The 24,075-nt window shown below is 42.1% G+C and overlaps 2 protein-coding genes across 15 annotated transcripts in view; one reads left to right on the top strand and one right to left on the bottom strand.

Annotated features, from left to right (window-relative positions):
- Window positions 1–2,550: 2,550 nt before the first annotated feature.
- Window positions 2,551–12,831, bottom strand: TRMT5 (tRNA methyltransferase 5). 2 transcript variants are annotated; one of them, XM_038406534.2, is made up of 5 exons: window positions 12,735–12,831; window positions 9,304–9,959; window positions 8,233–8,357; window positions 3,408–4,062; window positions 2,551–2,859 (listed from the first exon to the last, which is right to left on the bottom strand). In XM_038406534.2, exons 1-5 carry the CDS (start codon window positions 12,737–12,739, stop codon window positions 2,801–2,803), a joined length of 1,500 nt encoding a protein of 499 aa, XP_038262462.1. In that variant the 5' UTR covers window positions 12,740–12,831; the 3' UTR covers window positions 2,551–2,800. The 2 variants fall into 2 exon arrangements, with proteins under 2 accessions (XP_038262462.1, XP_038262463.1); XM_038406535.2 differs by lacking the exon at window positions 12,735–12,831 and adding an exon at window positions 11,264–12,695.
- The window catches only part of SLC38A6 (solute carrier family 38 member 6), a 52,836-nt gene continuing 41,585 nt past the window's right edge, over window positions 12,825–24,075 (top strand). For 4 of the 13 annotated variants that reach the window (XR_006282363.1, XR_005293617.2, XR_005293615.2 and 1 more), the window contains exons 1-4: window positions 12,835–13,037; window positions 15,223–15,353; window positions 16,127–16,200; window positions 20,418–20,470. Coding sequence is in view for 9 of the 13 variants with exons in the window: in XM_043517617.1 (XP_043373552.1) it covers window positions 12,921–13,037; window positions 15,223–15,353; window positions 16,127–16,200; window positions 20,418–20,470 (375 nt within the window). In the remaining 4 variants the exon portion in view is untranslated. Of the gene's footprint in view, window positions 13,368–15,222; window positions 15,354–16,126; window positions 16,201–20,417; window positions 20,471–24,075 lie in introns of all 13 variants that reach the window. The other 9 variants (XR_005293618.2, XM_038406546.2, XM_038406537.2 and 6 more) reach the window with 8 other exon arrangements.

Genomic DNA, 24,075 nt, shown 5'->3' with positions numbered 1-24,075 from the left:
TTTTGTGGTTTTACTCTTATTGCAGGGTTTTATTTGCACAAGCATTTAAATGCCATTTTGATTATAACATTGAGTCAATATTCAAACCTATGTTTTTTCCCCCCATAAAACTATTTTCTCCAGCCTAGACGAGTGGGTTTGTTTCCTGATGCCTGTGGGGGAAGACAAGAAAATGTGGAGCTGTGCTGACATCACTACTATATTAGACATACTTGATGTCACTCCTCATGCTACCTTTGTCCATTGGCAGTAAAGTCCCTGGCTAAGAATCCTTCACCTGTGTTCCTGGAGAATAAGCTTAAGTGGAGCATCATTACTAGCTCAAGTGGTTCTAACTGGAGAAGGCTAAAGGAGGCCAAATGATGTAGAAAAGAATGCAACAAACCTTTGCTTCATCATTTTGTGCGTCTTTCTCCCCTTCCCTCCCCACCTCCCCGCAATGCAGCTCCTTTATTAAACAGAGCAAGTTTTGTGACTGTTTAGAACAGTGGTCCCCAGGGAGCACGGCATGGCCTGGGCTAGTCCCCACAGGGGATGGGGAAAGAATGGCCCCCAGCTTCGCCCTGGCCCTTGCGGGGGGTGAGGAAGGGCACAGACATCTTCCATTACAAGTAAGAAGGAGGTGGGCACGAGAGGAAAGTTTGGGCACCACTGTTTTGTGGGGGAGGAGTAGGAAAGGCTAATGCCCTTAAAAGCCCCGGTTATCTATATGCATCATAGAGTTTAAAGTAACAGATTAAATTGGAGACTGAGGATGAGAACAAAGCCACAGAGTGAGGAAATATCTGCCTCTGCCAACAGATGGCAGAAGCTAGACAGCAAACTTAACTAGCAGCAAAGGTTAGCCAGGTCTTGGGTAGTTTGAGGCTGTTAGCCTGGTTGGGGAGAAGTGACACGGACCACTGTTTGAAGCAGGGTGTAGGAGGTGAAAGCAGTTTTGAGTGGGGAGTAGAACCAGAGCTTCTAGTGGAGGGAGAGATGAAGTAAAGTTTTCAGTTTTATCTTAAAAAGCTGTTAAAAACCAGCTGGTCAGCTTTTTCAAGAGGGAGAGAACAGGGGGGTTGGTATTGCAGGAAAGTGATAGCCTCGCTCCAGGTAGTATATAAGCATGAAGCAAGAGAGAACTGGCTGCAGGATAACAGTTAACATTAAACAGGAGCTTCTGCAGTGGTGGTAGAAATCAGGCAACTGGGCAAGTTCCATACTTTTGCACCATATTATAGATTGGCTGTACTGTGTACAAGCATAGTGATGTGAATGTGTACGTGTTTGAATTCACACAGGATGACATTAGAAAAGCACTTGCTTTGGTTTCCCAGGTAATTCCTTCCACTTGTTGAGTTGTAATGCTTTAGCCGTCTGGTTGTAAATGTGAATGCAGTCATGCTAAGAACATGTGCAAATGATTAGATACTTAACTAGTTATTTTTATGTCCAATTTCCAAATATGGGTGCAGACACAGTAATTGCAGGTGCAGTTTTGTACTCAGTATTCAGAAAATCTAGCCTTGGATGTGCCTAAATTCAAGTACTTCATTTATATGCAAATATTTATTGTGAACAAAATGAGGGGACAACTTAAACATGAACTGGAAAGATAAGAGCAATACTCAAATAAGTGCTAAAGATCCTAAAGTGTACTGGGTCACTTAAAGTATACAATGTAAATAGGAGGGATTAAATGACTTGCCCAAGATGACCTAGCAAGTGAACTTAAGTCTCTGGGATACAGTGGCTAGAATTTGAAGCTAGACAAATCCAAACTGGAACTAAGGCATACCTTTAACAGAGAGAATAACAACCACTGGAATAATTCACCAAAGGTTGTGATGAATTCTCCATCACTGGCAATTTTTAAATCTTGATTGAGAAATTTTTTTTTTTTTTAAATATGCTCTAGCTTCAAAAGGAATTATTTTGGAGGTGTTCTATGGCCTGTTACATAGGAGGTCAGTGGTCCCTTCTGGCCTTGGAATTTATGAATCCCAGTTCAGTTCCCTAGCCACAAGCTTGCACTGAAGCAAAACTAAATTACTTGTGTTGGGTACTCATGGCCACTTAGTAGGTAGCGGAGAACTCTGTACTTACTAAAGCTTGAAAGACTAATACCTAGCTAAATCAATTTGATGGTAATGCCATTTATCAGTACAGTGGCACAGGTACAGGTGTTTACTTATACCTTAGGTCAAAATTTCAAAAAGCTGTCTTGCTTACACGAAAGCTGTTCATGTGTTCATGCACTCTCCATTCACGCAAATGCAGTACATGTAAGCACCAAACCTGTCTGCACGTGAAAGAGCCCAGTTCTGCTTGCACTAATACAGATGGCCTTCCCTAACGTACATACAATTCTCCTTCAAAAAGTTCTACAAAAATAGAATGGGCCATGTTGTCCCATCTAAAACGTTTACAATAAAAATGTGTTGCCATAAATTGCAAATGCCCAAAATAAAGCTACATCTGGAAACATTCACAATTTTTGTGCTATCACACCCTCCCTGGCCATTTCCCCACCCCCAAGGACAACATACATATGACAGAACTAACACATAACATGAGAAAATAAAAAGTTTAATATTCTCTGCAACAAAAAACAATCCTGTCTAATTACTGATCCTGTTTTTTAAAAAATGCACTAGAGTAAGGTGCTCACAAAAAAAACCAAACCAGACTTTCATGCATAATGACCATTTTCTTGGTGTATGTGGGTAAATCCATTCTGCTTTCAGTGACTTGAGGGTAGATTTCCCACCTAGCTCTCTTGCACAAAATTGTATTAGTCTTTTAAATTAGTCAATTTTTATTCTGAAGAGGCTTCATTTGGGCGCAGACGTTTAGAGGCTGGTTCCTCAGGACTCTCTGGAACAAGTTCAGAAAGTAGTACGTTAACATTTAATACATTTCTACACAAGACAGAGTCTCTACACTAAAACTAAAGTCTCTACGCAGGACTTGTGGCACTTCAATTAACGGCAAAGAGTCCAGCATCAAAGCTGTCAGAGGAGAAGGGTGTAAAAATTAATCGGCAGGGAGGGTGGAAGGTAAGCATGTGATGAACAAACGCCATTAACCTTACTAGGACTAAAGCCTGACTCTACTGAACTCAATAGGAGTTTCTACGTGAACTTCAAGTTTTCCAATTTATAGAACCTGATCCTGCCAATTTAGAGGCTCTGATTCTACAAGGCACCGGGGTCTGCCTGTGTGTTCCTTAGTGCAGGAGGGGATCTAAATTAGGACTAACAAATTGGAATTACACCACTAAATGAGACTAGAATCAGCCCCATAGCTCAGAGAGAATTCTAGTTTTAAATCCATCAAATGCAGTCTTTTTTTCTCAAGTATAATTTGAGGCAAAGTATACAGTTGAAAAACCCTAAAGTTTCTAGCATCAGGCTTTAATTTACCTTCATGAGTACACTGCTTCTTGAACAGCACTTCATCTGGGATCTGGAAACTGATGCACATCATTTCCTTATTTGGTGCAACGTTTCTCACCAGATGAGTAGAAGAGCGTCCCTCTAACGAAGTTCCCAAAAAAGCTTCAGCCCGTTCTTGAACATCTTTGGCAGGATTATCATGTTTTGAGAAGCTGTAACAGTGCACTGTGGGAAGGAGGTCAGTGCTGCATGGCTTTCTGTCTAAGAAATGTTTGAAAACATCTAGAAATTCAATAGCCAAAGCTGGCAAATTCATGACTATGTGCAGAGTGTTTTTCCTTTCTTTTGTCAGAAGTGACAGTTCCTTGGTTAGCTCGTCTTTAACTGGTCCCAGAAGAAAATCCCTACCATCCATATTGAATTTTTTTATTTTTTTGTCCACTTTGTTTAATTTACAGTTGTGTAGAAGCCATTTGTAGGATTCAGGGTTGAGATCATTTGCAAATACGCTGCACTTTTTCTTTGCTGCTGGGATGGCAAAAGGCCCAACCCCGGCAAAGACATCAAATAGAACATCACCTGGCTTTAAAAGTTCAATGATACGGCCATGTTCTGTGCTTAGACGGGAATTCCAATAGACTTTAGAAAAGTCAAATTCATAAGTGATGTAGTTTTCTCTAGTCTGAAAAAAGTCCAAGACATTTGTTTAAACCAACTGTATTTAGGTTCCAGACATACATGTATGTTTAAACAGTAATCAATTTATTAAATATTTTACTAAAATGTAATGGGAACATTGATGTTCATGCCATTGATAGGCATCTTCAATGCCAACTGGCTTTCCCAGCCCAGCTCTTTCTATAAAAGGGCCATTAAATGGTCCTCAGTGGCCAAATGAGGGATATTTCAGTCAGTCAATCCAGGTAGCTGGCATATGTAAATCACCAGGTGGGGGAAAAAAGCAACAACTTAAAATTACTATTTTACACTCATGCAAGAACTCCTGTAGTAGAGAAACATAGCTCAAATATGCTTAATTATGAGCTAATGCCACCTGGTTGTCTTGAATGAAATCAGACTGTTGTTCTGATTTAAATGCTTTCTATCTATGTTTTGCCAGCACTACACATCCAAACTATTCAATTATGTTTCAGAGAGGAGGAAACATTTAAAAGTTAAAACAAAAAAATTAAAGGAATTGCCAAATTAGTAATTGTTGCCTTAACTCCTGTCTAAGCCTCACAGTCCAGTTAAATAAATAGTACAGTACTTTCCATGTTGTGATGCAGCATGGCCAGAAGGCAGCAGGACAGCGATATAGGAGAGATATGCAAGTCCTAGGATGAGGAGAAGCCTTGTTCCCTGTAGAGGGAAGAAAGATTCCTATAGATTAATTAAAAGCACCTGAAGCCAATGAAGAGCACCTGAAGCTAGTCACCTGATAAAAACCCCCTGCTTCAATCAGCCAAGGGAAGGAGTTGGAGAACAGTGGTTTGGAGTTGGAGCAGAGAGCAGTTTGAAGGAGTTGGAGTAGAGGAGAGTTTGGAGAAGTGCCATGGCTGGCTAGAAGACCAAGACCCTAGGTAAAGAGACACCCGGCTTGTGCAGAGAGAGAAGAGAGGGCAGGAAGCCCCACAAGCTGAAGAGGGAAGTAGCCCAGGGGAAGGAACCACTATCCCTAGGGCCCCTGGGCTGGGAGCCGGAGTAGAGGGTGGACCTGGGTCCCTCCCTCTCCACTACCCTTCTCTGGATTACTAGTGGGACAGTAAATACCTTAGTTCAGGGGCAGGAAACTGCACCCTGAATCCCCGCCAAGAAGAGGAAGCGCAGGACCCATCATAATCATACTGGCAATTTGCCACACGTGGTGTTAGTGGTGGGATCTCCACGCTGGGGACTTAAACCAGGGTTAACCAAAACCATCCCGTCCCCAAGATGGATGACGTGGTCAAGGCTCTAATACAAGCCATTGTGGCCCAGCAGGAGGCTACCCGAATCCAAGCAACCACCCACAGGAGGTGACTCAGGTGCAGCCGGAGGCTAATTGGCTGTTCATGTATCAGGCTGCCCAGGACTGAGCTCTGCTACAGGAGCTGGCAAACCAGATGAAGGCCCTTATGGAGTAGAACCACAATTGCGATGGAACCCGGACTATACGGGCCAGCCACTGCCTACAGAGAGACACGGGAGGATGATGTAGAGGCGTACCTCCTGGCATTTGAGAGAACAGCCCTGCGGGAGGCCTGGCCCCAAAATCAGAGGTCTGGTATCCTCACCCCGTTCCTGTCCAGGTCTACTACCATATGGCTGCAGAGACTACGGAAGATTACCCCCACCTGAAGGCAGAGATCCTGGCCAGATCTGGAGTAACCACGGCATTGCGAGCCCAGAGGTTTCGTAATGGCAGTATACAGAGGACAAGACACCCTGATTGCAATTGTTTGACCTGATCCACCCGACCCGAAAATGGCTGCGCCCCGAGGCCCTCAGCTCTGAAAAAATGATGGAGCTCCTGGTACTGGACCGGTACATGAAGGGGCTACCACCAGGCCTTCGGTTGGCCAGAATGACCCCATTGCCTACCATGAGTTGGTCTCCCTTGTGGAAATACAACTGGCACCCTGTGAACTGTTTCAGACCCCAGGGGCTGAGACACGGCAAACCAGGAAGACAGTCCCAAACCCAAGGCCCCGGATTGTCGAGAACTACAGAAGAATCATAACTGGGAGGAAAGACCAAACGCCCAAGGCCGTATTATGTGATCAAACGTGATTTGTTGTACCGAATAGTGCAAATTTAAGGGGAAGAAGTAGAGCAGCTCTTAGTCCCATGGAAACACACAAGGGCAGTACTAGAGTTAGCTCACAATCATTTATTTGGGGACATCTAGGAATAGACAAGAAACTTGATAGAGTCCTAAGAAAATTTTATTGGCCAGGAATACATGCAGAGGTCCAACACTATTGTACCTCCTGCCTGGAATGCCAATTGCATAGCCCCCGACCTCACTTGCAGGCCCCATTAGTATCTTTGCCTATTATTGAAGTCCCTTTCAAAAGGATAGCCATGGACCTAATGGGCCCGCTGGAAAGATCAGCATGGGGCCACCGAAACATATTAGTCATCCTTGACTATGCCACACAGTATCCAGAAGCCATTCCTTTAATAAACCCCATATCCAAGGCAATAGCAAAAGAACTACTTCAGGTTTTTGCCAGAGTGGGCATCCCTAAGGAGATCCTGACTGACCAAGGAACCCCTTTCATGTCGAAATTGATGAAGGACTTATGTACCCTGCTCTGCATCCATGCCATACGGACCTCAGTCTACTATCCACAAACAGACTGACTGGTAGAGCAGTTTAACCGCACCCTTAAAGGTATGATCCGGAAGGTGGTAGCACAGGACGGAAAAGACTGGGATACCCTTTTACCATACCTAATGTTTGCAATATGGGAAGTCCCCCAGGTGTCCACTGGTTTCTCTCCCTTTGAGCTACTATACAGACACCACCCACGCGGAATATTAGATATTGCCAAGGAGGACTGGGAAGAACAACCCAAACCAGGAAAGAATGTCATTGTCATTGAGCACATGACACAGATGAGAGAGTGAATAGCTCAACTAACCCCTATAGTACGAGAACATTTGGAAAAAAGCACAAGAGACCCAGCGGACATATTATAACCGCCGGGCAAAAGTACGGAAATTTCAGCTGGGAGAACGGGTGATGGTGCTAGTGCCGATAGTGGAAAGCAAATTCCTGGCCAGCTGGCATGGGCCATATGAAATAGTGGAAGCCATTGGGGAATTAGACTATAAGGTCAGACAACCAGACCGCTGAAGACCAGAGCAGATCTACCACGTAAACTTACTGAAGCCCTGGCGTGACCGAGAGACATGCCTAGTCATTCAGAGAGCTCCACCTCAGATGGACGACCCAAAGGAGCAGGTGAGGATATACCCCAGTTAGCCCCAGAACAACGAACAGAGGTCATTGATATGATCCAATGGAACCAAGATGTGTTCTGTACATAGCCGGGCCATATGACACTGGTCCAACGTCATATTTTCACCAGGCCCAAAATAAGGGTGACGATAAGACCATACCGGATACAGGAAGCTAAAAAAGAGGAAATTAGGACAGAAGAGAAGATGATGCTGGAACTTGGGGTTACTGAAGAATCCCACAGCCAGTGGTCCAGCCCTATCATCCTAGTACCCAAGCCTGACAGCACCCTGAGATTTTGCAACGACTTCCGGAAGTTGAATGAAGTATCCCAATTCGATGCCTATCCGATACCATGTGTCGACAAGCTAGTTGATCAGTTAGGCAAGGCCTGATACCTAACCTCTCTGGACCTGACCAAAGGATATTGGCAAATTCCCCGGGCCAAGAACGCCAAGGAGAAGACTGCTTTCTCCACACCTGATGGCCTGTTCCAATACACTATCCTCCCTTTCGGACTCCATGGGACCCCTGCAACATTCCAACGATTTATGGATAAATTGCTGCGACCCCATGCCAGGTATGCCGCCGCTTATTTAGATGCTAGTCACCCATAGCCCAGACTGGGAAATGCACCTAGGGAAAGTAGAAGTGATACTAGACACCCTGCGAAAGGCCAGCCTCACGGCCAACCCTCAAGTGCGTGATAGGACTAGCTGAGGCGAGATGCCTCTGGTATGTAGGCTTGGTAAAACCCCAATGGAACAAAGTGGAGGCAATACAAGATTGGCCTCAGCCAGTCCGTAAAAAGCAGGTCAGAGCATTTCTCGGGTTAGTAGGGTACAACCGGAGATTCGACAAGGTGTGACGAAGTGTGTCAGGAAAAAACAGGAAAAACTGTACCTTTGTTATCATATTGGCCTCTCCCGCTAGCACTTCCATTTGAAAATTTCGATAAGTGTTGTCAATAATATTGATTTTATTTACTGTACAGGTGATTCCTGGATTCTTGTCAATTATAACCTGACCTGCAAGAAAGGAATAAAGATATTCAACTACTAAATGTTGCTAAATCTTTAAATCCTGTAGGACATGACAGCAATTCTGAGTTGTATTTTAAAAAAGCAAACTACCTATAGAATGACTTACATGTGAAATCATTCAGCGTGCAATAAATTATTCCCACTTGTGTCACAGGGAACCCCTAGTGCAAATATTTTACATTGAAAAAAGAGGGTTAGATTCCCAATGAAGGCTCTTGTGCTTCAGGGAGAAAGTACTGTCTACTGCAGAGATTCCCAATCTGTAATATGTGAACTTGATGTTCCATCCAGTCACTTCACCATTTAAGGTGATGGTTGGTGAACCAATAAAGTTTAGGAGCTGCTGCTGGACACTGGTCTGGAACTCAAGAGACCTAGTTCTACTAGTGACCTGCCATGTGACCTTGGGCAAGTCACTTCACCTCTAGTGTTCTAGGGCATTCCAGCACTACTGTAATACACCTAATACATTATCATCTAGAGGACCGATTCAACTGCCATATCAACGTGATTCTACTGGTAACCAGATCAGCTAGTAACATAAGTTCAAAGGGTGGACTAGAGCAGTAAGCTTTCGCTGCTGTATCAATAAAATGGTAGTTTTGATCTTGGTCTCCCCTGCCATAAAGGGGTTGAGTTTAATGGGCCTAACCTGAAATTTGCTAGATGCAAAGGGCCTGACCCAATGCCCAGTGAGGTCAATAGACTACTATTAACTTCAAATTTGCTAAAAGGCCTGATCCACTGCCCTTTAACCTAAGCATTCACTTTTAATAAAAGATTGTTTAAGGTAAGAAATTTTTAAAACGAGGGGTTCCAATAGGTTTCCCTGTGCAAAATAATAATCTCTAGCTCAGGCACTTATTAAAATGACTTATCCAATTATACACTTCTCCCAAAGCTATTTGTTGAGTATGAAGGTTGTACGTACCAATCAGATGTTTGTAGGGTAGCTGATGATCTCTAAGATTCAAGTGAGCTATATGGCCAATCCTACTAAATCCAGAGGTGACATCTTGACCTTCAGGAAGCACCGCTCGTAAGATTTCCTCAGTCTTGAAATTGTCGTAAGTCAGTTCCAAGTTATACTTGGACACATGAGGGTCAATATTAAACTGCTTTAATACTTCTTTTTCAGATTCTCCCAGTGAATATTCTGCTGATATTTTATGAGGATCCAACAAAACAAGTCTATTGTCTTCATCTTTTGGATCATCAATCACTCGCTTCAGACCTGGACGCTGCAGTGTTGTATGTTTGAGGGATTTTAACAATTTGTTTATTACTTCTTTTTTCACTTTTAGAACTGGAACAACAATTGTCCTTTTGAAAGCTGCTCTATCAAGTGTTGTCATTCCACGTACTTCAGGATGAGGTGAATACAGTTCAAGATCAGCTTTATTTTCTAGAATTTCAGGCATTGTAAAGAAACTGTTTTTCTGAACTACCAAAAAAAATCCAGGTACTCTCTCAAAATACTGTATCAGCAGTAACCAAACTTCTGGAAATGATGTATTTGATGCAGCTGTTCTAAAAAGTTTAGTTTTCAGTCGCCTAGCAGAGTATCCATATAATCTCCATAAAATCCTAGAAGGGAAATTATTCCTTTTATAGACATTATGTAATCATTCCATTTAAAAAAAAAATACTCTGCAAGTCACATGGATTTGCAATTCTCACAAAATAAAGTTTGTTTGTATCAACTAATTCACAAGTTTTGTATAGTTCATAGAGAATTAGACTCCAAATTTCTATCCTTGTACATGGCCAAAAAACACAACTCAACCAATTTGATGTAATGGTGGATGATCACCTCATATCCATATACAAAGGTAAAGTTTACTTATGATTGATGGGCATGATGATACTCCCATTAAGACAAATGTGTTTAGATCTGTTTGCTGTCTCTGATAAACCTGATCAGAGAACACTGGTAGCAATACTGCAGTTGCTGGTGGGTGGAACCACTCTGCAGGGACTTAGCTCATTTGTGGGAGGGTAACCTGAACTGGAACAGGAATCCTTGTCTTTGAGAGTTTCCCCTAAGGGCTGCTGCTTTCTGCCCACTCTACCTCCCCATTCAATATATACAAAATGAGGCTATTATTGGTTTTAGAAGAAAAAGAAGTAGAGCTATCCTCTGACACTAGTTCTATCTATGTTTTCATATTGCATTCATCACTGTAGTATCTGAGTGCTGTGTCATTATGTAAGTCTTCCCATGATGGCAGTCAGTTGTTTGGATGCAAGTCTTATTTGTATTGTTCTTAAGTCAAACAGCTGATTTTTTTTTTGGTGGTGGTAAAAAGCCATCCACCTCCCTGTGCACCCTCATATCCTGCCCTGCCCTCATGCAGTTGCTACCACCTTTCCTTTGTGTTTTTATCCTTTTCCTGTGCATCTTTTACCTGTCTTTATTTTTGACCCCCTTTTCACTCACCAAAGGCTCCTTAGTGTTCAGACTGGACACCTATTGGTGAATGTATGTGCTCTCATTGCTTAAGTTGAGTATTGTGCAAAAAAATATAGAAGCTTAGTCCAATGGGCTTTGGTGCTTTTGCCTCAGGCCAAGATACATCAACTGCCTGCATGGCCAGTTGTACAAAGGGTTAGGTGATGGAAGTAGAGGACTTTCCACAACCACAGAAACAGACCTGGGGTAAGTTTCCTTGTTTCACTCCTCACTTTGCCTCATTCCACTAGACTGCCCCTTTATAGGAAACCTGACTTAAGTAATGCTCCTGGAAAGCATATTGAGGGTGGCTTATGCTCTCTAATTACTCAATTAACGTGGCTACCACTCATCATTGGACGAGTTCAGAATTTCAGAGTGTCTGGATGCTGTTTCCACTTGGACCTTTATTTGGCAACATTATTTTAGGGTGACTTACCTTCTTAAGTTTTTCTGGAAAGACTGTCTTTACTCTCTAATGGAGTTCTGAATACAATCACTCATGCTCTCTTTAGTCCCCTTCATATTACAAGTAATTCACTCCTAAAAGGCGTGCCTTGAAATTAATCTAAAAGCGGCAAGAGTTGACAAATGTGGTTTTGTGTTTGTCTTCCTTCTGTACCAAGGAAGGATTAGCAATTCCTTAGCTCCATAATCTGCACTTGTTGCCATTATGAAAATGGATTCAGTTCAAGATTCTTCTGATGGTACGCTAAGGCCTTTCTTTTGCTAGGTTCAAAGCAACTGAAGAATTTTCTGTTGCTAGTCTCCCTCCAAAACAATTGATGTCAGATGGACTGTTCTGTCTTGAGGTTGCACTTGAACTAGGTCAGAAGCAGGCTGGTCTTGCTTCAAAGATGCAAACCACAGAATTCATTCCCTGATTATGGTTTAGGGCATGTCTGACAGCTACTGTAGTTCTGACACTTCCTACAACAACATAAGGTGGTTTTCTTTCGATGTAGTTAATCCATCCCTGCAAGAGGCAGTAGTCTAGTCAACAGAACAATTTTTCCAGTGCCCTACCTCTGCACCGGCAGTTAGGTCAAACCTACCTACAGCCCTCAGGGTACATATATTTTCTATATTCCTGAGCCCCAGGAGCTAGGTGAATTTAATTTTTAAGTTGACTGGGCCTTAGTCTCTTCAACATTCAGGGTATCGGCCTACATTAGCCTCCCCTTTTTGAATTTGTTTGAGTGGCAGGTTTTCCAGACCACTAGGTCCAGTTTTGTTTTAAGGGAGCAAGATCAGATCAACTTGGGCCCAAAAGACCAACCACTGGATCCCTGAACTTGATTCAAATGGAAACTTTTGTAAACAACTAAACATTCCCTTCTGTGTTGGCAGTAGAGGCTGCAGCCTTGTTCTTGTGCGTATGAATCTGAGCTGGGAGCTAAGACCAGGAAGAGAAGAACCGTCCTAGTGCACTTGCAGTGTCCCGGCGCAGAGGGGAGTGATCCAACCCCTTGCACCATGAAAAGCAACGGAGCTCTTCGGTGCGGCAACTCTCCAGCAGCGGCGAGGCAGATGATCTGTAAAGACCACACATTTCTGCCTCGGCGTCTCTCTGCAGCTGGGCCCCGCCCAGAACGGGTCGGCCCCTGGTCGGGCTCGCTCCTCAGCCAGGGGGACAGGAGCGCCTCGTGGAAAAGCTGAGCTCGACTCCGATCCCCTCCCCCGCCGGAGCTCGGCCCCGGCCCGCGGCGCGGCTCGCCGGTTTCACGGCGGCCGAGCCGCAGCCCCCTGCTCCGAACGGGGTGTCTGGGGCCGGGGCAAGGGTGAGACCCTTCCCTCAGATACCAGGGGCCGGGCGCGGCCCTTCCCCCGCCAGGCCTCGGCCCGCAGGGTCCCGTATCCTCCTCACTAACCGACTCCCCGGCCGGCGGCGAGCCTTGCCCGCCCCTCACCTCATGCCGGGCCCCAGCAGCGCGCGTGCTCACGGCTCGGCTCCCTCCTCAGGCGCATTAATACGTAATCAGCCGGAGACCGGTGGTGGGGAGGGGGGAGTGACGGCATCAGGAGGCGCCGCCCAACTTCCCCTCGAGAGCGGGCTCGGGGTGGAGCGGTTGGCCGGGCTGGGCGCGAAGGGCACCATGCAGCAGCCGGGACCCGGGAGTATCAACTGCGAGCCGGGCTGGTACCTGTCCGTCCGCGAGCAGGAAGGGGAGCAGGAGTCCACCCCGTTGCTGCCTCCGGCGCCGCTGGGCGATGTGTGTGAGGGGGCGGGTCCCGGGGGCAGAGTCGGGTCTGAGCTGGAGCCGGGGAGGACGGAGGTGTCAGGCATGTAGGTGTGAGGGGAGGAAGGGGAGACTTTTTATCCCCAGGACAGGTCCCGCCTAGCCAGGCCTCCCCGCTTGCGCTTTGAGGGGCGCCTGGGGATGGGAGGATAGATCATTCTCCATGGGCAATTCAAGCCTTGGCTAGTGGCTTGATCCTACCACCCGAGAAAGTAGATTAAGGGCCAGTGGGTTGTTTGTGAAGTGAAACAATTGTTCACCCGACTGAGATCACCAAACTCGGTTTTGATGATACATTAGATGGTAACGACTATTGGGTTGGGTGTTACTGGTCTGGGCTGAATTTAAACCAGCAGGGACATGCAGCCCGGATGGTGATGTGGGGGGCGGGGGGGTTGGGTGGGAATTACTGTGTTGGTATGTTTTGGTGCTGCTTGTATTTTATTAGCATTAGCGTGCTTGGTGCCCAAGAAGCAAATAAGAGGATCGTCTCCACCCAAGAAGCTGATAGGCTAGTTCAGACAAATGATACGTAACATGGCCATTGAGTAAGAATATTGTAGCATTTTGTTTTTGAAAGACTTCATGAAGACTTCATCAATGATTTAGATAATGACATAAAGAGTACACATATAAAGTTTGTGGATGATACCAAGCTGGGAGGGGTTGCAACTACTTTAGAGGATAGGATTAAAATTCAAAATGATCTGGACAAACTGGAGAAAGGGTCTGAAGTAAATAGTATGAAATTCAATAAGGACAAATTCAAAGTACTGTACTTAGGAAGGAACAATCAGTTTCACACGTACAAAATGGGAAATGACTGCCTAGGAAGGAGTACTGCAGAACGGGATCTGAGAGTCATAAATGACCACAAGCTAGATATGAGTCAACAGCATAACACTGCTGCAAAAAAAGCAAACAATTCTGGGATGTATTAGCAGGAGTATTGTAAACAAGACACAAGAAGTAATTCTTCCGCTGTACTCCACGCTGATTAGGCCTCATCTGGAGTATTGTGTCCAGTTCTGGGCACCACATTTCAGGAAAGATGTGGACAAATTAGAGACGGTCCAGAGAAGAGCAACAAAAAAGATTAAAGGTCTAGAAAACATGACCTGTGAAGGAAGATTGAAAAAATTGAGTTTGTTTAGTTTGGAGAAGAGAAGACTGAGAGGGGACATGATAGCAGTTTTCAAGTCCATAAAAGGTTGTTACAAGGAGGAGGGAGAAAAATTGTTCTTCTTAAGCTCTGAGGATGGACAAGAAGCAATGGGCTCAAATTGCAGCAAGGGCACTTTAAGTTGGAAAAACTTTAGGAAAAACATTATGAAAAACTTCCTAACTGTCAGAGAAGTTAAGCACTGGAATAAATTGCCTCGGGAAGTGGTGGAATCTCCCATTGTTCATCATTTTAAGAGCAAGTTGGACAAACACCTGTCAGGGATGGCCTAGATAATACTTAGTCCTGCCTTGATGCAGGGGATTGGACTAGATGACTTCTCAAGGTCCCTTCCAGTTCTATGATTCTATGAAGAAAGCGTATTTTGAGGAGATATTTTAAGGAGAGGAGATGGTGTTTAGCACATGGAAAAAAAAGATTCTCAAGCTCAAAGGATAGTTTGAACTAGTGAAATAATACCTAGAAGGTGGCAGAAAGATGACAAGGATACAAAGTGGGGTCTATAGCAAGGAGATTTGGCTCTACAGAGTGGAGCAGGAAGAAGTGAGCAGAGATACAGGCACACAGAGTAGTACAGGGCTTTAAAGTGAGGAGAACAGTTTTTCTGAGATGTTTGATTAACTAAGGCTTGGAAGTATTCAACTCTCCCAAGTGCTGCTGTTTCCTTTCCTTTCTTCTCCCTTTCTCCCCCACTCCATTGGCTATCAAAGCCTTCTTTAACAAACAAAGCTAACCACATTCTAATCGAAACGACTCTAGTTTGTGTAGAAAACTACTGTGTTTGGGGATCATTACTATGCTGTACTATTTATTTGTTAAGTCTGGGTTCTAGAGTTTTATAAGAGTCTGCTGGATGGAGAGAGGGAGAGATTATGTGGCTGAAATTTCTTTGGTCTCTCCAAAACAAACAAACAAACAAACAAACAAAAACCACAAAACCCTCATACTAATTGTATTTGTTTATCCTATTTTCAGAGAGCCCTGAATCATGCATCTTCAGGTGTTTCCTTTGGTTTCTCAGTATTTAATTTAATGAATGCAATCATGGGAAGTGGAATACTTGGTTTATCCTATGCCATGGCCAACACAGGGATCATTGGATTTAGGTAAGTTTTTAGTTTCACATACATATCCATTCTAAAATGACCTTTACATGTTCTTTTAAAAACAAAATAAAACAAAAAGTTATTACAGTATTTAAAGTGGGGAGCAAGATCTGAGCTGAGATTTTTTTTGTATGGAAAAATATTACATTGTACAAGGACTGGGTGGCTTGTATTTATGTCATTAAGGCTATGGACCCTTTGACTTCTAGGTTATTATTTCAAATCTGGCCTGTGGAGGTAGTGACCTGAATTCTCATTACATTACCATTAAATTGGTGTCAAATTGGGCTGTCCAGGATAGGGCTGATGCACTTCTGCTGAGCAGTGTAGGGAAGTTTGTATTTCTGCTCTTCATGCTGTACCTATTCTGTGAATAAATAGAGGACTAACTACCATTGTCAGTCAGACTCCTTCTGTAAGGACTAAGTTCACTTTAATATATATATATACAAACACACATGCGGTAGAGTTGCAGTTTCTGGTGGTTATGTTCCAATTGTGGTTATGAAATGATTCGTGTGCAGTGCTTTTGTCCTAAATAAAATCTGTGATGACTTATAGTCTAGCATATAAAAATGTGAAGTGTAGTGGAACATAGTAAACAGCAGATAAGTTGGTGACCATTTGAACTTTGGTCAGCAGATGTAAGCCATAAAATGAGGAAGTCCTGTCTCGTGATAACTTCTTACTGGTTTATTATTGCACAAGATTTAAAAAGAGAACATGTATTTTACTTTAAGAAATGCCTTAAACTTCAATATTTTATATTTTAGTATCTTGCTGCTGATTGTTGCCAGCCTTGCTTCTTACTCTGTATTTCTGCTGCTTAGTATGTGCATTCAGACTGGTAAGTGAAGAGAATATATAGAGCATTCGTCTATAGTTTGTCTCATCTACATCTCAAAGATGTGACCCTGTAAAATTATTTGAATTAATGTTGTATAAATATGATACTGTATATCTCACTATTGCTGTAATATTTTGATAATTAAGATTTGTTATTATTTTGTTATAAAACTCATCTATAAGTGTGATTTTTTTTGAAACATTGTCATACTTCTGAAACTTTGTGACTAAATTTTTTTTTTTTTTTTTTTTTTGCAGTAGGTGGTATGTACTAAATGATTTTTGAGCTCCCAGAAATTCTGTAAAGATGCACGAAAAAATGCAAATATCTGATATAGCTTAGTAAGGACTATTTTAACAGCTTCTGGATTCAAACATTTTATTTATTTACATATATATATATATATATACTCCAAGATCCTGCTGCTGCTGCTTTCTTTGGAGTCATAAGAGCAGCTGCAAGCCCTAAATTAGCATCATTGTGGACACTCATTCACTTTAATGGATACCTTATCAGGCTTGGTAATCTTATTTGACTGTTCTCCATCCCCTTGCTCTTTGCATACCTCTTCTATCTTAGAGATCATCTGACACTGCTTGATTCTGGTGTGTCTTCTGATTCTAGATCCTTAGTATTAACGTATCATAGTTCAGGAGTGTTTGCTTTGGAGCCTTAACTCTCTACGATATCTAATCAGCTGCCACCTAATTATTTATATCATGCTTTTTTAAAAACTATTATTGAAACCTTAAGATTCCAGTTCCTTAAATTCTACTACATGGAGGTTTTCTGGTATAACCTGGTCTCTGTCTCCATCATCCATCTTGTCATTACCGCCCTATCTGTCGTCTTCACTTTAAGGATGGTTTTCATGGTAAGAGAGAGCTTTCTTTTCTTTCCTTATTGCCTTTGTTTTCCATAGCTAGCTTTGGTCACTCAGCTGACTATTTCCTGATTCTGCTGTTCCTGTCTTCATCATCCGATGAAGTGAGCTGTAGCTCACGAAAGCTTATGCTCTAATAAATTTGTTAGTCTCTAAGGTGCCACAAGTACTCCTTTTCTGTCTTCATCAGTTGAGTGATTCCTTTTTGCATACTTTATATATAATATAAAAAAAAATCAATAGAGGTTAGGGATACTTTAATGAAAGAGAGCAATAGCTGCTTGATGCTTTTGGAATAGTTGGTGGCTACCTTTTTCTCTCCGGTCAGTTAAGGTTCCAAGTTTAGAAAGGAATCATTACCTGATAGTGCAAAGGTTTGAAAATTCTTTGTCCACTGAAGGTTTTTATATGGTCCCTATTACCACAATCTTTTAAAGTACAGTATTTATCATTTCTCATAGGAGGTATCCATGCAGTGGATAAGGCACTGGACTGGAAGTCAGGAGACATAGATTCTATTCCCAGTTATGTGATTGACATGCTTTCTGACTTTGGGCAAGATATTTAATCTGTTTTCCCATCTGTAAAATGAGGATAAAAAAATGGTACAGAGTATTCAAAACAATGGATGAAAAACACTGTATCATATCCATCCTAAATGGTGGTGGTATTATGTTGATTTTATTTATTATCTTCATGGACAACCCAGTGCAAAGAAACTTACTGGGGCAGGCAAAGGGGGAGAAATGGAAGAAAAGCTATTTTACAGTAAAGGAACTTTCCACTTGGTGAACTTTGAGGCTTTAAACATCTTTATATTCTAGGTCCCTAAGCTCTTCTGGGAAGCTGCTTTTTTTTTTTTTTTTTTTTTTTTTTTTTAACATATACAAACAAGTATAAGGAGGCAATGTCAGTAAAGTGATTTTATGAATTATTTCACATGCTGTAGAATAACACCTTTCCAATTAATAATTTCTACCAATTAGCTCATTGCCAGGCTAAACTAGGACCAGAAATATGCCTCGGTACTTCATTGAATAAAAAATGTATTCAAATTCCTGGATGTAAACTTACCGGCTTTCATTGATTTTTAGATGGTTGCAGTCAGGTTACATTTAATATAGTTTTGGTCAATGGTTCCTGTAAAAACAATGAGATATTTCCAGGTTACAGAACATTGCTGGTCTTTTAGTGGAAACCTGTTAAGGCTGAAAGGCCACAAGCTTGACCTACTATGTCTCTATCTCAGTGAAATGTATACTGTTCTTTATATGTGGGGTACTCTTCAAAACAGATCATTACATATTCTTTAAAAAAATGCAGGAGGCCAGCATTTTTGAACAAACGTACAATAATGAGCTAATGTGCAACTGGGGTTGGGAAGGAAGGAATTGCAGTGGTTAATTCTAGAGAATGAGTTGGGGATATACTTTTATGGTAAGAAAAGTACCTTGACAATGTTTATAAACTGTCCATTGTGGTGAAAAATGAGTGTAAAAAGAAATGGTATGCAGCTGTCTGCAGAGGAAGCTTCTATATGAATTCCATTGTAACGGGAGATAGATTTCCAATAAGACGTTATGACTAAAATGTTTGTGCTTAATAGAAGTGTTTCTAATTTTTTAATGACACAAATACTCTGGATTTGTAACAGTGACCGAATCTAATTAATAGTAGCGATCAAATGGCTTAGCAGATAAACATTGCTGTTTACTCCCAAGTTGTGTGTTGAGGGTTGTTCAGTCTTCAATTATAGGAGGATTGAGCTAATAGCTGGAATGATTTTGCAGAAGTAGAGGGTTAAGGTTATTGTGAGCTGCTGCTGCTGCTGCTACGTTTTTATATGTGAAGTTTGCAGCCATCAGTGTTACTGGTATCGTAATTGTCAATTTCATCTCAGCGGATACAACTGGATTTCCCTTGTGTTGCAGTATGTTTCAGAAATCGTAAATTTTTGCTGAACTACCTTGTCTTTAAACTGGTAGAGTTTATTTTGCTTTTTAAATCAAATTGTTGTACTTTTGAAAAATTGAGAATAAATGCCACACTATTCACAGGACTTAATTTCTAGCATAAATGCAGAGTTATTCCAGGTTTACACTGGCGTAACAGAGCAAACTCTGGCTCATTTTGTTTTTGCACAACATATTGATGATGGTACTAGAGAGGAATGTGATACACTGAGCTTGCAAAAGGCCTACAAGATGATTAAGTTCTCTGTTATTTATCTGTGCTACAGTAATTATTACTGTGTGTATAACTTTACAGACAAATAAGTGTCTCTGTCTTGAGTTTAGTCTGAGGCCCCAATCCTGCAACTTGATTGATGCAGGCTGATGCTTTCTCCCATGTGATATTCCATTGACTTCAGGGGGACTCAGCTTGGGGGTCTGTCCTGGCAGGTCAGCTTGTAGGGTTGGGGCCAAAATAAATTGTGACATGGGGAGAGATGGTAAAGCACACTTTAAAGGGCTAAGTGAGAGGAAAGAGTATAAGAGTTATAAAAATAAAATCATGTGTTTAAGACTGATTTGCCTTCTAAAATATTTACAGCAGTTTGAATCTCAGCCATGTCCTGCATTAATATAGACTAGAAAAAAGGCATTTTTGAGAATAATTTACATCTTTTTGATACTCCTTGATTTTCTTGTAACAAAATGTGCATCGACCAATATTTTGAGATTAATTCTTCCGTTCAGAATGATCCCTTTTTAAGTTACCAGCATATATAATATTTGAAATATTGGATTACTTTAATATGGTTGCTTAGGTCAAGTGATTACTTTTGAAGATGGGCCTCAGTGCAGGTTACACTGTATATAAGGATCTGTAGTGATTGTTCTTAGGACCTGACCCTGCAAAGTATAGTGCACCTTCAGCTCTCTCTGAAATTAGTTGGAGTTGGGTAGAATTGGGTGGTGAGGTTGACGTTTCTTGAAAGATTTGTCCACTATAATACAAAGCTGCCCCGGTTATTCTTTATGAAAATGAAATAAAATAATTAGTTTTGTTTAATGACTATTGTTCAGAATTGTTTAGTCCATGGTATAATCTACAAGAATCCTTAAAGAGAAGGTGATGTGGTATCCATGTTTTTGTAATCATGTTTAATGTAAAACTACTGTAATATAAATTTCTACTGAGCATACAGATTATGTATATGGAGCAATGTATGTTGAAGAAAGTGTTTTATGATTCTCATTTATAATATAGCTTTTGGATATTAAATACTGCTTTAATTTTATCAGTATAAAAATAAATAAATAAACCATACCCAACTATTCATAACTAAGTGAATATGAAGTTGGAAATACTTTTGTTTTTCTTTCAACAGCTGTCACTTCTTATGAAGATCTTGGTCTCTTTGCATTTGGATCAGCTGGGAAGGTAACTTCTGTTTACGGTACCCATGTCTCTTTTATTCTGTACTATAGTTCTGAGAAATATTTTGTTGACTGTAATTACATCATTCTTGTTTAAGAAATAGCTATGTAGTATAATTAGCAAAACCCTAAGATTGTACAAATCCTATGATTTTGGTAAATAAATTTCTACTACTCCCTGGTTTGCAATTCTAGACTGTGCAGACCAAAAGTTTAGTTAGCCCTAAAATATGTAGCTTTAATTTATGGTGGCATATTCTGTTTAAACACAAAGATCTCTTGAAGGAAAATGTCGTTACTTTCCAGTCCATAGATTAGTTTGATACAGATAGTATTTACTACAGTAGGTTAGCTTTTGCTACCACCTAGTCATCCCAATACTCCATTTCCAATGTTTTTATGACATTCAAATTCTGCGCAGTATTACCACATAATCCGTTTACAGATGCCTCTGAACGAGTCACCGTGGTGCTTCAACTCTTAGAGTGCTTAGGGGATGTCTACACAGCAAACCCCTTTAGAGCAGTGAGTCTCAGAGCCCAGGTCAGCTGACTCAGCTTGCTGGCCCTGCTCTGCAGAACTAAAAATAGTAGTGATGTTCAGGCTTGGGCTAGAGCCCAGGTTCCAAGACCCTTACTGGGTTTCAGAGCCTGAGCCCAAACATCTGTACTTAGGGCCCTACCAAATTCATGGTCCATTTTGATCAGTTTCATGGCCAGAGGGTTTTTAAATTGGTCAGTTTCATGTTTTCAGTGGTTACATCTGAAATATCATGGTGTTGTAACCATGGGGGTCTCAACCCAAAAAGTACTCAGAAGTAGGTCTGATTCCCCTCCCCATCCCGAGCTGCCGTGCAAGGGAAGGACAAGTCTTGTCCCTTCCCAACCCAGCAGGGACTAACAGCTAGGAGCCCTCTAGCTGGGGTGCTTCCAGGAGCAGGAGGATATCGGACCCACCTCCACAAGCCTCCTCCAGCTGCAGGAACCTCTGATGCTAGACGGGGAGCTTCCTGCAGCAGGGGAAGGTGGATCTGATCTCTTTTCCCTGCCCTCCAAAACTGCCATGCAAGGGAAGGACAAGTCCTGTCCTTCCCAGCCCAGGAGGGACTTGCAGCTAGGAGAGCAGCTGGGTGATATCGGACAACCCACTTCCACAAGCCTCCTCCAGCTGCAGGAACCTCCGGGGCTGGAGCTTCCTGCAGCGGGGGAGGCACTCGGAGGTGGGTCTGATCTCCCCCTGAGAGTGAGAGCAGCTGTGCAGGGGAAGGACAAGTCTTTTCCCTTCCAATCCCAGCCAGGACTTGCACCTAGGAGGCCCCTGGCTGAGGTGTTCCCAGTAGCAAGGGGGAAATCAGATTTCACAGAGAAGGACTTATTTCATGGTCTGTGACACATTTTTCACAGCCATGAATTTGGTAGGGCCTTATCTATACTGCTATTTTTAGCTCCTCAGCATGAGCTCCAGTAAGTTGACCCAGGCTCTGAGACTCTCTGGTGGGTCTTTGTTTGTTGTGAAAATGTACCTTAAATACTACATGAAAGGTGAATACAGTAAGTAAATCAGACAAAGTTTAAGGAGTGTTTATTAATTTAGTGATCACTTCAGATGAACAATTCTTATTCTCAGACATTGTTATAAAGGCTTTTTTGGGGTTAAGAATAAATTGATGTGGCTTCCAGGTTGATTAATAGATGGTCTGCTGCATGCTGTTTTTCTTAATCAATTTGTCCAGTATTAGATGTAGCATGTGCAGGTGTAACGGTGTTCACTCGCTGTAGGGACACCTCCTTATGGTGACAACTAGATATTAGCTCCTTTCAGATCTGAGGCCCCCCATTTCACAGTTGCTCCTACCACATCTCCCCCTCACTCGTCTGGATTCGCAGTACTCCCTCTTTGTGACTCAGTCCTCCAGCCAGGTCACTGTAGTTCTCCCGTTCCAGGATATCAGCATCCCACTGGATCCACTGTCCACATGCTGTTCCAGGCAGCCTTCCAGTTCAAGGCTAGGTCTTGTGCAACTTTCCCAGCTGCTGACAGGGAAACCGGGGTCCACCAGGTTCAAGCCCAGGGACCATATGTCTAGCAGCTACAGTCTTCTTGCTCCCAGACCCTGTCGCTGTTTCCCTGGGCTCTTTCCTACATCCCTTTTTTTAGTCCCCCAGCCTCCCCGGTTCAACTACTTCCTCCCTTTGACTTGTCAAGACTCTGTAGCCTTAAAGAAACCTCCCTTCCCTCAGGGAGTGATTGCCAACTACTTCCTCTGCAGCAGCTCCCTTCTGTTCTCAGCTTCAGCCCTTTATACAGGCCCAACCTGCTCCTTCCCAGTGGAAATACTTCTTCCATTAGGCTTATTGAGCTCTGGCTCTCCTCTAGGTTCAGCATATAAGGTTAATTGACCTACTTTAACCCACTCTGCCTTGTGTGGGGTGAACACCCTGTCACAGTAGGGGAAACACTGGTAGTGGATCTCTTTTTTTCAGATGGAAGTATATTAAACATTACACATTCTCCATTATTATTGTGATATGTGTTTCAGGTTCTGTTTGAACTGCCAAAACAAAGTTGTTAAAAGGTTGCCTTTTTAAACAACTTCCTGAGGACAAACAAAGCACAAGACAGAAGTCTCTTTTCTGCTTCGCTGGCCAGATTCTGATCTCAGATGCATTGGGTATAACTGAGTTTGGAATCTGGCCCATTAGATGTGCACAACTTCCAGTAGCATTAATTAGTAAATAATGACTCTAGTCTAGGTGACCTTTAGTATTTATTGACCAAAACTAAGATTAGATCAGGTTACCTCAACCAGTAATAAATCTTGATATTTAACAAAATATTATATTCATTTTTATCATATCCATTGTAAATGTGTTAACCACAAATAATCAGAACCAAAAATGCGTGGCTTCTGCTGTTGAAAAGCTGGTAATTTTAGCTCTCTGGTAGTGTTAGACGTTTCTTTCCAGCCTTAGCAAATGACAAGGTCTCATACTTCTTAAAAACAATGTCGTACTTACCTTGCTTTTTTTCTCAACTTCAGTTTTGGCATGATTTTAATAGCTACTATTTTGTAACACATTACAACTAGAAATTAATTCTGTAAACTACTTGAAAGATTGAAATCTGAGCTTTGAAATGGTATGTAGAAGTTGATCCAGGTTTTCAGCCACCTCTTTTTCTTCTCTTTAGTCCTCCTTCTTAGCTTTTTCCATTGCGCCCAATGCCGTAATAGTAAGTAAATAATCAGCGTTAGACTAACTTTGTGCCCACAAAATAAGTACCCACTCCCTTGGTCCATGGTTATACATTGGAATTGAACTAGAAAGATAGCAAGATAGTAATCACAGAAACATAATTTGTTAACCTGATTTTATAGGGCTGATTTATTATAGGCTTGCCAATGATCTGCCCAGAAGATACTTAGGTTCTTGTTCCAAAATCAGGCTACAGAATTAGAGAATGTAGAGAGTTCAGTACTTTGTCCGGACTCTTGAGGTGTGCAGCAAGGACATTCACACTGAGGACAAAGTCAAAATTTTAAGATCTGTATTAAAATAAACGAGAGAGTAATCAAAGCTACAAACCACAGAGCCACAAAAAAAGAGTAGT

This window comes from Dermochelys coriacea, chromosome 6 (genome assembly GCF_009764565.3).
Source record: "Dermochelys coriacea isolate rDerCor1 chromosome 6, rDerCor1.pri.v4, whole genome shotgun sequence".
NCBI classification, from domain to species: Eukaryota; Metazoa; Chordata; order Testudines; family Dermochelyidae; genus Dermochelys; species Dermochelys coriacea.
Note: the sequence above shows the minus strand (reverse complement) of the source record. Positions and strands in the feature narration are given on the sequence as shown.

What these genes read in the sequence shown, in the direction of transcription:
- TRMT5 (XM_038406534.2), bottom strand. An exon ending in AGGCCAATATGATAACAAAG is followed by an intron (nt 4,063 to 8,232) that starts GTACAGTTTTTC and finishes GACTTTTTTCAG; the next exon opens with ACTAGAGAAAACTACATCAC. An exon ending in GAAGCAGTGTACTCATGAAG is followed by an intron (nt 2,860 to 3,407) that starts GTAAATTAAAGC and finishes AACTTGTTCCAG; the next exon opens with AGAGTCCTGAGGAACCAGCC.